The sequence below is a fragment of the Sinohyriopsis cumingii genome, chromosome 16 (assembly GCF_028554795.1).
Source record: "Sinohyriopsis cumingii isolate HCF-2022 chromosome 16, ASM2855479v2, whole genome shotgun sequence".
NCBI lineage: Eukaryota > Metazoa > Mollusca > Bivalvia > Unionida > Unionidae > Sinohyriopsis > Sinohyriopsis cumingii.
The window spans coordinates 42,351,105-42,366,745 of record NC_142976.1 but is presented as its reverse complement, the minus strand read 5'-3'; the positions used below and the strand labels follow the sequence as shown (position 1 = coordinate 42,366,745).

At 33.1% G+C, this 15,641-nt stretch overlaps 1 protein-coding gene across 4 annotated transcripts in view; it reads left to right on the top strand.

Annotated features, from left to right (window-relative positions):
- Positions 1–1,237: 1,237 nt before the first annotated feature.
- LOC149780305 (uncharacterized) overlaps positions 1,238–15,641 on the top strand; it is a 94,454-nt gene continuing 80,050 nt past the window's right edge. For 3 of the 4 annotated variants that reach the window (XM_089937136.1, XM_089937137.1, XM_089937135.1), the window contains exons 1-7: positions 1,238–1,348; positions 3,715–3,884; positions 4,992–5,078; positions 8,550–8,651; positions 9,760–9,855; positions 11,512–11,607; positions 12,055–12,150. In XM_089937136.1, coding sequence (XP_089793262.1) covers positions 1,324–1,348; positions 3,715–3,884; positions 4,992–5,078; positions 8,550–8,651; positions 9,760–9,855; positions 11,512–11,607; positions 12,055–12,150 — 672 coding nt within the window. In that variant the 5' untranslated portion in view covers positions 1,238–1,323. Of the gene's footprint in view, positions 1,349–3,714; positions 3,885–4,991; positions 5,079–8,549; positions 8,652–9,759; positions 9,856–11,511; positions 11,608–12,054; positions 12,151–15,478; positions 15,575–15,641 lie in introns of those variants that run through there. The other variant, XM_089937138.1, reaches the window with a different exon arrangement.

Below are 15,641 nucleotides of genomic sequence, written 5' to 3'. Positions count from 1 at the left end.
TCCAGTGCACTTGAAAGGATTGTTATACGCCATATATTTATATTCTTTAGATTCAGTTAAAAATACTCTTCCCTCACCCCCCAAAAAATTAATTATTTTTTCTAAGTAGTCATATATATATATATATATATATATATATATATATATATATATATATATATATATATATATATATAGAGAGAGAGAGAGAGAGAGAGAGAGAGAGAGAGAGAGAGAGAGAGAGAAAGGTTCATATTCTTGCATATTTTATGTTAACAAATTAATTTATCGGCTAATATATCCATCATAGCAGTATAAAGTTTTAAGATATTATTAACGCAAAACCAGATAGAGACAGACATGAATTCGATTTACAATTGAAGAGGTGGTAAGGGTAAACCGACATTTGCAAGACATTTGCAATTAGCAAGATGTGAATCACTTAGGTTACTGGTACCAAATTATATTAAATTTATAATAAGTGCTTTCCATATTAAACCAAAATAGTTTTGTTTCATATTCATGGTCCCATATGATTTAATACTTTCTGTTATTATTATAATGAGCTTTATAACACATGTTAAATGCGGTTTATACAGAAATCATAAATAGGTTTGTTCGCAAGTTATCTTTGATAACCCTCATGATTTTAGTTTTTGCAAATTTCGAATATGATACTGTCTCAGTTATGCCATACAGATTTCAAATATGATACTGTCTTAGTAATGCCATAGATGTCGAATATGATACTGTCTCAGATTGCCATAAAAATCATTGAATATATTAATAGTATTTTAGAAGATTATTTTTTCTGATTTCGATGTTGATGATAAAATGATACTTCGAAAATTGTGTGTTCGAATAAAATGAAAGGCCAGAATATTCCTTTGTAAACAAATATACATTCAGTCCAGTTGTTATTGCTATTTCATGTTTAAAGTGGTAAATGTTTGATGTGTGGGTGTGTGTATTTACAATGTGTATCAGTTTTCAGAAGTCCGTAGCCTATATTTTAAAGCCAATGTCACATTCAGCTTTGAATAAGTAATGGCTTAGTCCTTAGTTATGTGTTATCTAAGTATTATTTACATTCTACATGATCTGCCGAGTTCATTAATGCATACTATTGATCGGGGAGTTCCGATGGTTTCAAGTCCATTATTTTGCAGCATCAGCATTTACCTGGTTTCCATTGGCAACCATCATTTTCTACCTTTAGTCAATCGATGATTCTTGGTCAAGATCCAACGTATAACCAGTTTCTGACAGCGCTATATAACGGCGACAAGACACATTTATAAGAGCATACAAGGAACCCATGCAGTTCAGCAATACTAGAACAAGATGAGGCTGATTCTCACTTTCTCAGGTATGTACAAGTATTCTTGTAAATAATAATAACATATCAAAAAGATGGATAGCTGACAACATTTTCAATCAAGTAATTTTTTTAACCAATATCTAGAAACGTGCAGTCAGCGGGAGATACAGAGATTTCCAGGATAGAAGATGGTGGATGGTTTTATTCGTATATTGGAAGTACTACGTGTTGTCTTTTAGCGAATTCTCATAATTGAATGTCAATATAGTATGAATGGAAACAATTGTTAAATCTCAGTGTACCATAAACACGAGCAAGTGCTACACAAAAAACCGTCACACTTTTGAATTGTGTTTGCATTCGAGTTTATGTTTTCTTTATTAATTCTGGATCTGAACATGTTAACCGCCTCTCTTGGTCATTTAAGCATCCATATTTCAGATGCGTCTGTATAGTTTCTTTGATTTTGTGTGTGATTTTGATGGACATCATCAAAACAAGGGTGCATTTTCCATATTTCACCAAGTGATTAAAACTGCTGTAATTGCTTGAGCGTATTAAGATATCTGAGAAACAAGATTTTTCAAACACCTAGTAACACCACTCCACCTGTAATGCTACTTCTACGATTATAGCTTCTGCTGCTCCTGCACTACGACTGCTTCTTTGATAGCCACCAAACGACAGATAAATTAAACTAAAGTGTCCGCAACAATAGCATTAACAAAACAATAGCAAACACACAACTGATACCATCCACACAACTACTACTAATGATAACAAAAACAACACACGCAGCAACTATACTACTGCTACTACTACTACTACTACTACTACTACTACTTATTATTATTATTATTTAAGCAGGGGACACATACTATTTGCGTTTCCTTTAGTCATTCCGCCCACCGTCCATCCATCCGTCACATTTTCGTTACATTGTGTAACTTTCAAGCTGTCTGAGATTGAAAGATGAAACATGGCGTACGTATACATCATCATTAGGCGCGTAGCATCCCATATTGTAAAGACCTTTCTTGAAGACCGAGTCCATACCAGATTTGAAAGACCTTTCTTGAAGACCGAGTACATACCTGATTTTAAAGACCTTTCTTGAAGACCGAGTCCATACCAGATTTTAAAGACTTTTCTTGAAGACCGAAGCCATAGCCTAATAGTTAAATTTTCCCGTCACACTTTCTTTTCTGTTCGATAATTTTCAAGCTATTTAAGATTAAAAACTTAAACTTTTGGTTTACATATACATGATCATCACAAAGCGTGTATCATATCACATTAAGGGATCCAATTTTTTAAGTTCAAAGTGTTTAAATGTTTTCATCTCACTTTCCTTTCCGCTCTTTACGTTTGGATCTTTTTCAAAATGTGAGGTTTGGTATACCTACACATCCTCATTAGAAGGTGTGTCACGTACCACATTGATAGGGCGGGAAAACTTTATTTTAAGGTAATGGTCATATCTGAAAATTTTAAGTTTTCTGTTTCATTGTACTTCCGTTTTATAACTTTTCAGCCGTTTGAGACTGAGGACTGAAACTTTATACACCTAAACAGCATCATCCACTCTGTAATATTTGATCCTTTTGAGATCAAGAATTAAATTTGGAATATTCATCTATCATTATTAGAAGATGTGTAAAATTCCACACTGGGGTCCAGTTTTTAAGGAAAAAGTAATGCTTCAGCATTTTAAGTTTCCTTTCAATCAACGTTTCCTTTCTACTATTAAAATTAGAGCCATCTTAGATTAAGGGATAAAATTTGGCAAATGTATACATCATTGCTAAATTGTATGTCTCAAACCACATAGGGGATCATTTGCTCAAGGCAAAGGTTATAGGTGCATATTTTCTAGGATTCAATCACATTTTGTTTCTTTATTACAGCTTACGAAGTTTTTTCAGCTATGTAGACGATCCTTGGTGTAGGTATATGTTGTCACTAGAGGGTATTTTGCAGTCCATATTTATAATCCTATCTTCAGGTCAAGGTCACATGTCAATATATTAAGGTTTGTTTTTATTACAACGTTATATCTTTGAAGTTTTTTGAAGGACATTGTTGAACCATGGTAAACCTCATTTCCTCAATTTGATGGCACTCAGTGAATCATAGTCAATGTTTTGTGTTTAAGGTCAAGTTTGCTATTCAGTTTCATCCCTTTTCAGCAGCTTAACTTTAATGCCATTGAAGACTGGACATGAAACTTTGTTACTTTCCATACCTGCCCGGTAACGTCACAGTTCTGTAGCAAAGATCATATTCAGATTGCATTGCTGCATATTGCAGTGACCTCATTAAGGTAGGTGAGGGAAAATTCACGGAGTTTACTGCTTATTTTTTCATGTTGACGCATTATTATTATTGTTATTATTATTATTATTATTATTCAGCGCTGGTGGCGCTTATCCAAGCACAATATGGTTTAACGAGCAGCTGGGAAATGAGCACGTGGAGTAGTTGGGAAATGAACATGGGAAGTTGGCCCTCCAGTACTTTTACCCCTATGTGGGAGAATTCAGACGACAACTACGTCACCCAAAGCCCTTGTCCTGCTGAGCAGGTAATTGAATTCGTGTAAAATAAATATCCTATGAACGTTAATTACATATTTCCCTCGTTAATGGATTATTTCGGTTCATCTAGGCTATTTAAACTTAAAGCTGTTCGTTAAAGCTAAGTCTAATATCTTTATTATGGTGATCACATATATAGAGTTCCTCCATGAAAACTACGGAATTTGTGTAGTTTCCGCCAATTTGCCACGAAAATATTAATTTTGTGGAGTTTCATTTGTGGGTGCAGTGATCAATAGATCTAACAACAGATTGTCAACATGTAGACCAAACTTCGCAAGTAGATACATACATTTCGATAACATATATAACATAAATCAGTTAAAAAGAAACAAACTTTAAGTGTCTAAAATGATTTTTTGCTCCTGGTAGATAATTTGCTTCTCGTAAAGTTTCGGATTCGTGGAAAACTACGAAAAACATTTTACAGCTTTCCTTAGTTTGCATCCGATGGCCATGTGTCGTACCACGACATTTACAGCGGATGATTTTCTTTTACTATATACATCTTTGAGCAACTTCAGACTCTAAACTATTCAGAGACGTTTTTATTTGATATGAAAATCTTTCCTTTTGATCTTGATACAAAATATGTTCATTGTATTCATGGTAGACACCTACGCTCATCCCTGCAAATTTTGTCCGAGAATCCACTTGAAAGTACTAAAAAAGAATCTCGTTATTTCGGCATTATACGAGATTTCATTAGATGTCGTTTTTATCCTAATTTCGTTCTAAAGCATATGCATTTCTTTCATCAAGATGTTTTGCTTTACATTCAATGACCACTGCTTTGGCTATGTTATTTCATACTGCAAAAGTTACTGTGAAATGTTAGGTTACCGAGTGTTTAGTTCCCCTCTAATGTCAATACATTAGTCTTAAGATACAATTTCAGATTAGAGTACTGTCGTTTTTCGACTCCTGCCCGGCCCATCCAGGATCTGCGGTCATGGTCTCATTCTGGTTAGGCAGTTTGCTCCTTATGTCTCTACATTCGCAAAATTTGTAGCTTAACTCAAATCAGTCAGTTAGTCAGTCAATTAAAATTACTCTGATGACACTAAATTATCAGAAAGTTTTTTCATTGCCAGGTATACTGTCTCAGTGAGGAAGCTTGTGTACCTGTAGATGGATATTGCGGTAGTCATGTGCCAGTGAACCAATGCCCACCTGGACAGGTGAAAATATAACACTTTGTATCCTCTTTATACTATTTATTTTGATTTTTAGTGTATGGTATAATTTCAAATGGGATTTTGCATTTGGTAGTTTAAAGCTGATGAATACAGTCACATCCAATGGAAATTCTTCCGAATATTTCAATCAGTGTCTAACTAATCCCCTTTATGCATGTATGTATGTTATTTTTATCAGTAATTTGAGTTCACAATATGAAAATCCGACGTTAAGTTTCACTGTATTATATGAGTGTTTAAAATGTTATAATACTCTGCGACGTTTCATATAAAGAAATAAAATATGGATCATTTAAAAATGTGAACAAAGACTTAGATGCCGGAGTATTTTTTCCTCCTCTAGGAATCCTTGTTATTGTGTACCTGCAATAATTTTTTGAATACACTGTGACGGCTATTACAACAAAGGTGCTCTTTATGTATCAAAATGTCATTCGGTGCACAAGAGTTTCTATTTTGAATGGATCACGTGCTGAAATATAGTCGATTGTTTTGGTATGTTTTTTTGCATTTACCTATTGTTTTAGACCCAGTCTGAGTGTAATGTTTGTTTACCCTGAATGACTCCTGACCTGTAATACAGGGTAGTAACCCGTATCTTTCCAGGGATAAAGTATTGATTTGTCTCTTTTTTTTCGAACCTAACTATCTCAATATCTGGTGAAATCTGTTCGATGTGAGGGCACTAATTGTTTCGAGTGGCTAATGTATCGCCGCATCTCACAGAATCCTGACATTGGCCGATACATATGGACCGTTCAGTCAATAATTTCGTTGACAATGGTGTGAGCATGGCGTAATTTACAGGCCAACAGACAGCTTGTAGGCCTATCGTCCGTCACCTATCGGACTTCTATTTTATATCAGAGACTACATTAAATGATCACGACTTAAACATTTTCAACCATTTCATACAAAATTAGGCGCATGCGCTTAAACATTACGTTAATTTAAACGGGGTAAGTGTCAACATGAAATACTTGGATTTAACATGGCGTGATATGCTAATGATTATTGCGTGGTTATCACTGCTCTACCGATGTCTAAATTAGTTTACGTATCAATCACTGAGCGAATAAGAAGATCATCACGATTTCCTCATTGGCATGTAGCTACTAATAAATCTGTCGAAGGGGTATATATGGTGCATTAAACAATTATCACATTTAGCTTTTTAATGTCCATCACAAACTGATAGGTTTCACGCAGTGAAATACTGGTATGTCTCCGATAATTGTCATGTTTCCACCTATTATGATTCTACTGTGATTGGATCATGGAATAATTTAATTCACTTCTCAGCGAAGAAAGACAATTAAGAATATCTTTGGTATATATAACTACAGGTGTTATGAGACCGCTCCGGTGGCCTAGTGATTATAGCATCCACCTCGGATACGGGAGGTCGTGGGTTCGATCCCCTGCCGAGTCATACTAAAGACTTACAAAAATGGTACTAACAGCTGCCTCGCTTGGCGCTCAGCATCAAGAGGTTAGTGTTAGACTGGTCGACCTGGTGTCCGGATAATGTGACTAGGTGGGACATCATGCTAGATGTTTGCGGCATGATGCCCCAAGTGCTAGACATCCCTATACACTGTCACACTGCAGACATCGTAGCGATATGACTGAAAAATTGTTAAAGCTACGTTAAAAATCCAAATTACACACACACACACACACACACACACACACACACACACACACACACACACAGAGGTGTTATGATGGAGTGAAGCTTCCTTTCTGTTCCTCCCCCACCTCGAAGAATTTTAATAATTTCAAACATACCTTCAACAAATGTACACTTACTAGATATGCTGATATTATTCTTAAGGAACAGCCAGCTTCTATGTATAGGAGACTAAAAAAAGTTTACTAATGTTTCTAGCCTGCAGAATCGAAGGCGTTCGCGAAAATTGAGTGAAACTATAATATTACGATGTATTGTAATTACCTAAAAGAAATTACGTTTTAGTGTTCTTCTGACAGAGTTGAAGAGTTATGGATAGCTCTAAGTGCCCTTTTGACATAGTTGAAGCTATCAAGATGGTTATGTTTTAGTGCAGGATTGACAAAGTTGTAGCTCTGTAGTTAAGTGTAAGTGCCGTCTTGACAGCTGTAGCACGTTTTTTTAGTGCTCTTTTCGCTTCCGGTTTCGTTGTAAATTTTCAATTTATTTACGGCAGTAAAACGTGTATGTACGATTCAATATATTTTCTGCTATTTGTATTTTTAAAAGTTTCGCCGATGTGAAAGACGCACCTCTCTCTCCCCCATATATATATATATATATATATATATATATATATATATATATATATATATATATATATATATATATATATATATATATATATATATATATATATATATATATATATATATATATATATATATATATATATATATATATATATATATATATATATAGACAGCCATTGGAAATGAAAAGGCTAATATTCATGACAGTTTTCAAATATCACTATATCTTTGGTATCCAATATTGATTGGACCAGTCCATAAATGGCGTGAATATTGGATTTATATTATCAGCAAAACAGCCTTTATAAATAATCTATACGTTCATGACGATCGAGTAAACGAAACAATATTGAATATATATTTATACAATATTAATTATCTTCCACTGCATTTAGCCCAGGAGAGTGTAATTTATCGATCGAAACATGAAATAATGTAAAGTGCTTTCATGAACTTTGGATGATTATATTTGAATTTAAAATGTTGTATAGAACATAATAGGAGAGACATACATTTAAAATCTAACAATCAATATAATTCAAGGACATTATGTTTTTTTTAGTATTTTCGCAAGATATTCTATATTGAAGACGAATTCTTTATTTCACATACAGAGCTACTAGTACTACTACTATTTCAGCTGCTATTACTATTACTGTTGTCTCTGCTATTTCTGCTGTTACTGATAGTACCCTTGCTGCTGTATTTACTACTACTACTAATACATTTGCTGCTTTTGCTGCTGCCACCCTCGCTAGCACAGCTTCAGACAACGGATGTTTTGGCCATTACTTTTCCGTGTGACATTATCTGTAATGACTTTTAATCTATCGAACAATGGAAGATGTTGCTGCAACAGGGCATAATAGCAAGCCACATTCTCTTTTGCAAGTGTTGAATATTCATCAAGTATTTTTTCTTAAGAGTTCTCTACTTTTAAATTTTTCCAGTCTTGTATAATTTTATTACGGACAGCCAGGAATGATGAAAATGTACTCATCCGTGTAATAGACGTTGAATAACGTCTTTTAATGTCAATCACATTGTCCAAAAGTTTGAGAAAGCTATTAAGTACGTATTTATATACCATTTGGTCGATGCAAATGCATGACTTATTTATGATAATTGGGGGAAAATGAAAGCATTAGGAGAAATGACATTTCATCAATTTCAAGAAAATATCTGTAGGTTTTTTGTCTGGAACACGAGGTGTGCATGTCTACCAGTGATGATAGCTGCAAACCTACGGGAGGATTTCAGGATCCTGGTGTCACATGCCCGAGTGGTTATGTAAGTTTGACAAAAGGTTACTAATTAAAGTATGTATGTATGTATGTACGTATGTATGTATGTATGCATGCATGCATGCATGTGTGTGTGTGTGTGTGTGTGGATGCCTGACTGCCTGCCTGCCTGCCTGTCTGTTTATGTATGTATGTATGTATGTATGTATGTATGTATGTATGTATGTGTGTGTGTGCGTGCGTGCGTGTGTGGGTATGTGTGTGTGTGTGTGTGTTTCAGTTCTTTTCTAATTATACAACTAATCCGGAGTCGGTCTCATAGGAATCAAGGTATACCTAAGTGATTAATATAAAGGTGCTATCGTTGAATCCAACATAAAAATGCGTAATAAAATGAAATTAATTTACTTGAGCAAATTTTTCATGCAATAATTAAAATAATAATTTTTGTTATTATTTTATATCTAAGTAATACCAGAGTGAGGAAAAGAGCACTTTTCATACTCTTTCATCACACTCATTTCTTTTTTGCTTTCAAAAAAGGTTGGTAACATTTGTTATGATTCCATAAAATTTTCTCCAAATTTACATTGCATTAGCTGGGTTAGTTGGTTTCAGATATTTAAATTAGACTACAAACGTAATTGTAGACTGTTACGACTCTATGTTCTAAATTAAGTATCACAAAAGAGCGACAATCAACAACTTTTTTAGAAATTCATCAAATAAGTCATTTTCCTATAATAGAAAGTCAGAAGTTAAAAAGAACTTACAGAATTATGAATTAAATGCCAAATAATCTTAAAAGTTCTATCACAAGTGAAAAAGTAGAGTATTCCGAAAAAATTCCATTGGTGTTTCGAATGAATTTAAATTTTGAAGTGCTGATGTTCCAATATCCTGGAATAGTGTTGATGTGCTTATAGTCTTGATGTATCGCAATGATATAATCCAAATATCTCTAAATGAATTCATAATAATCCAAAATTAGTAATCTAGTCTAAATGAAATCGCTTCGGCTATTGGAATTTAATCAAAATATATATTTTAAATAGACCAGTAGTTACAAGTTACTTGAACTTCCATAGATGTCTTTCAAAAATATATCACAATAAGAGCATTTTGTATCAATGCAAATTTCATTTCCATTTCAGGTGTTTTGTCTTGAAAAAGGAGAGTGCATACGACATGATTGTAAGGACACAACAACGCCAACAATGGACATACATGTCGGTTGTCCATCAGGCTATGTAATTATACGTTGAGAATACATTGTACATTGACAATAATAAATAATAAGATGTCATAACGTATTTTTACTTACTGATTTAATATTGAATTCTTATCATCTGTATTAATGAAACTTTCATTTTGTTTTATTGGCGATGCAAAACTTTCATCTTTGCTTAAGTGAGAGACAATGTTTTCCTGGTAATGAATTATTATTTATTTGCTCGCTGGAACAAAAGTTAGGCTAATTCAACTTTGAATACATATTTCATAATCAGATATTGAAATATATCAGTGGGGAAAATGATATCGCCGTAGTGGCAATATACATTTTGGAACTACTTTCTTTTTCCATTTAGGAAATATATATTTGCCCTTAAGTTTGTTGTTCAAATCTTAAGCCTAATTCTTTTTGTTTTTATTCTTAATCTCATTATCTCTTTTTTTTCAGGATGAACATATCTTAAATTGTGTCAAGACTAGATTTAATTTATTTAATCACATAAGGAGACGATATAACAAAATGCCCGAAAATGAAAACAAAACGTAGGCTTCAAGCATTAACATTTTTTAAAATTAGTTGTATATATAAATCATGTAAATTACATAAACTGATGCTATTAGATTGTCCATACAATGTGCCTTTCTACACTCTGCGACAAATTAACACATTTTATGGAGAAAAATCTTGGTTAAATATGGTAATGAAATTGTTTAAGTAGTGATTCTTTCTCTCAGCACAATCATAATCATGTTTGAAAACGATGGATAAATCGGGTACTGATGAGTGCTGATTGCAAAAAGAAAAATTAAGTGACAATTTAATGTTGGGTGCAACGTCTGTTGACAAACCAGAATGCAAAAAATGAACAAAAAATAAAATACAAAAAAATGAACAAAAATTATTGCAAGTAAACTAACAATTAAAATCTTTTTTGATAAAAAAAATACAGTGCTTCTACCCCGACAAGGTTTATTTTATAGATATGCCCATATAAATGTGTTAAGTAAGATAAAAACCTTTTTATGTTTGTTTGAATAGAGTCATTAATTCGACACAATACACAATTCGAAGCATTATTGGTACAAGATAAGTTTGTTAAAGTACGCCGTCATAAACATATTATAAATTTCTTAACTTTTTTATTTTGTTGTAATAAAGCAGTTATTTTCATTCGAACAGGATGGAGAACAAATCAATGAAAATCAACCGTTCTTCCCTCAAAATATATATACATAAAACAAAGTTCAGTTTTTTTTTGTAGATATAAGGACATATTTCAGTCGTGAAGTGGAAACCTTTTTGTATTATCACGAATGGCTTCAGGACAATATATTGTTTTCCACTTGTAAAATATTTCCATATATCCAATATATCTATGTAGATTTTAGTTACAAGGCATAACAATGAAAGAGGATCATTTAACTTAAAATATTTTTCAAGAAGAAAATTGTCATTTATGTTACAGCTGCAAGTTTAATTACCAGTTTCTTTCTAACAATTCTATGTCAAAATGTTTCACATTATTTATGTGTGAGGTAAATTATATAATATACTGACTAAATTTAGGCCTTGTTTTACGTTACATATTACATGTCCATTATATTTCAATTACTTGGAAGCTATTTGTTGATAGTAGATTGAAGCCAAGTATCGATTACTCTATTTGATATAGGGTTTCTGCATGGAAAGTGAAAGTTGTGTCTCTTTGGAGGAAAACTGCAAAACGACAACGACCAGTAATACACCAGACACTTGTCCTCCAGGCTATGTACGATAAATGTTTCCTCATTATTCATAATCTGTTTCATATTTCTGAGTTGTTATAGCAACTAAGTGTCAATTTCTCAGGTTTTAGAAAGAAATATAAATATTTACTTATATCTGCTTATAAAATATGGATATATTCTATATCGATGTGGATTTCAATCATTATCAATAATTTACATGACACTGGCAAGATTGGATAATTTGTGCTTAAGATAAGAATATAATTGTCATATATGGTACAGCTATCAGTTTTCTTTCCAGTTTTCTTTCTGATAAATAAGTCTCAAAAGTGTTTATTTTTTATGTCTGAGGCTGTCTGAGGCAAAGTTCATATTATACTCACAATCTATGCTATATATGGAACTTGCTATACGTTACATATTACACATCCATGATATGACAGCAAATTAAATCGAAGTATTGATAATGGTTTCCGTATTTCGTATAGGTTTTCTGCATGGAAAGTGAAGGTTGCGTCTACTTGGAGGAAAACTGCAAAACTACAATGAACAGTAATACACCAGGCACTTGTCCACCAGGCTATGTATGACATTTAATTCCTCATAATTCATTTTTATTTCATGTTTGTAGAGTTGCTATAGCAGCTAATTGTCATTTTCTCAGGTTTTAGAAAGAATTTGATCAAGAATTTAAATTCTCAGGTTAAGAACACCAAATACAATGTTGTATATTTTGATCAGGTGTATGTGCTTTTGGCTGTATGTGTGTATACTTTTTATAGCGTCTTTTTCCATATCATTCCTTCTTTAACATCACGACCTCTCGAGTCAAACCATGTGCTATATATTTGTTGGTTGAAGACGATTTAGATAACGGTTTCAGCATCTATTACTTAATACTCAAAATAATTAATTGCTTCGTTCTTTATTGTGCTTCTGATAACATCGGCATGTATACGAAATATCGAAAGATATTCTTTGTAACAATTATTTTTCCTAATGTATAGTCTGTATGTTGTATCTAAACTGACCATAAGCACACGAAAACTGCTTATCAGTTCTGAGGATGAGAAAGCCTACTCGACATTTATCATAATTTGAATTCGTGCATGTGGATTTTGGAATGTTTAACTTTCAAGTTTAAAGTTTTCGTTTTTTTACCTTCAATATTTATATGCGTCTAACACGACTGGGTATCAGCGCAAAAGGAATAGCCGTTAAGAGGGATTGCTCAATCTAATAATAGTAACCATGTTCTTTCTGTTGGTAAAATGGTGCATTTTACTGCCATCGCTATAGGCACGACATATATGGAAGAAGGGGAATCGGTCTAGAAATGGATGTATAAAAAAAGCATACATGGGTTTGTCTGGCTATGACTAGTTTGATAATGAAAAGTAACATTTTAGTAATTTTAATAAAAGGAACTTTTTGAGATCTTATCCTAATTGCAACTGAAAAAAATAGAGGGAATGTTTTTTTGATCGATTTCAGTCATTCTACAGAGTTAGCTCTTGAACAACTATTGCCAAAATTAGTATTATATTCTTTACATGCGAAATTGCAAACAGTGGTAAATACACAAAAACATTAATTTAAAAAAAACAACAAAATTATTGCGGGACATATGGTTTTCTCCAAATAGAACCTTGTATAGAAGACCGGTCTATATCGAGACATAAGGTTTAATTATGAACATTCGGAAATGTCATGGTATTGAATTCTTAATACCATGCCGTTTCTGTTATTTTACTATGGGAGTTGAATTATTACCTTGATTCCTACAGACCCAACCCAATCAGGAGTGGTTAAACTTGAAAGGCGACCATGCCCCTCTGCTGTTAAACGTGCTGAGGAACAGGTGCAGTAAACTCTCGAATTTGCATGTTTGCTTGCCATTAATTATAGGGGGTACATTTTAACAACACTTTAAGAAATTCTGGAAACATTAACCATGGGGTGTGTCAGTCGGAGAAATCAAACGGGCAATACATACAGTATATGTTGACGCTCAACTTTCCGTATGAGGTGGGTATAAGAAACTGACTATTCATTTCATGATCGCTGTTTTGATGTTTGCATCTCTAGTATGCTTATTTTACTATCTTATAAGTACATTGTGTCCATCAAGAGAAACCTTTACCTTAGTGTTAGTGTAAGCTTGTATTGATAGGATGCAGTGCAGCATCGATAACTCGAACATATTTCATTTATTGTCCAGGTCAATATCTTTCTCTTTAACTCAAACAACCAAAGCATCAAATAAAACAATTGAGTTTTCGAAGTACCACTAACTATTCTTATACAAAACATATACAGTGTTGAGGTAAACATGTAGAACGATCAGGCGTCTCTCAGCATAGAGAGTGTGTTTTCACAGGTGTACTGTCTAGAAAAAGAAATGTGTATCCTGCATGATTATAGCTGCGAGAGTACGACAGAAGGTACCGACGATAGCCTAGGATGCCAGCCGGGTTTTGTATGCTTCCTTCTAGTTGCTTTATATTTATCCTGATATTTTCAACATCGCATTCGAATCTTTTTCTCCATATCTGTAGCCCTCTAGATCACAATAAATGCATAAACATTACATTTTAAACGGTAGTTTTACACAATTCATTGAATCTTTTTATGTCCCATTAAAATTCTTTCCTGCGTTGTATCGAACTCAAGATATTAAAGACAAATAGTCGAATACATCGCAGGACCCTGTACAAATATTTATGTACTGATACCCAAGATGTTTTTATTATTTATTACTTTATCTATACAAGTATGATTGAAATAGTTTCCCATCGAATTATTCGCTTTAAGTTTTTAAGCATAAGAATACATTGCAATGTTTGTATATAGTGTTACTACTCTAGGTCTTAAATTACGTTTGAAAAGGAAAGTGAAACCATAATGTGAAGTACAATCAACAAGCAATTTATTTCTCTTCAATACAAAGTGAGAAGTTATAGGTAAATTAAAAAATAGGATTTCAATGTTGATGTCGTCATGACGAAAATATGAAGACCCGAAAGAAGAGTCATCGCAGCATACCTCTTTTATTCCTCACGTTTTTATTCACTCCATATACATTTATATATTATGTGACAACCATGTAATTTTGAATTTTATTATTTTGGGGTATTTTCCAAGACAATAGACACTATCGTGGCTCGAAATATAAGCGTCTGATCTATCTGTAAGAATAAAATGCAATTTGTGTATATATTGTTACGAGTCTAGGTCATAAATTAGATAACAAAATTAAAATGAAACCAAGAATGTAAGGAAATCAACAAGCAATTAATTTCTCTACAACACAAAGTGAGGATTCCAGAGACACTTACTGTATTGGGAATTAAATCCAAGATAATCTTAATTGTGTTACCAGACGTCCAAACATATAGAATGTCCTAAAGAAATTCCGATATTATTAAATGTCGTAATGTACCAAAATGATACAAACCAAAATATCTTTGGACTAGTTCACAATAATTAAAAAAAAATCGCGTTTTAGTCCAAGACGTCAATTGCACTTTGTAATTCCAATGAATAACTTAAATTAATAACTTTATTAGAATTATATCTGAACACAACTATAAGCTCTCATCATAGATTCCCAAAGACTTATGTAGGAAAAGGAATGAATAATTGTTTACCAATACAATCTATATATACATCAATTTCACCTGACCTACGAAATTAAACCCCACTAACTGGTAATGAAGGCCAGGTCTTGAACTCACATTCAAGGGAACATATTGCTTACTTCTTAAAACAATATAAGTCAGGTAGGCATTACCCTCAATCACAGAAAAGATTAGGAAGACAATATAGAGATACATAACAAGTTTGTTCACTTGCACTCCTTACACACATGCAATATATGCACATATCTATGTAAGCATAATTTTGCAGGTTTACTGTTTGGACCAGGAAATGTGCGTACCATTCCCAGAAAACTGTGATTCAACAACACAATCAAGTTCAACTGACCACTCTTGTCCATCTGGTCATGTATGTTCTTTTTTGTTCACGCGTTTGTTAGAATCTCTTTCATTTAATCCATCTTTTTCAGAATTGT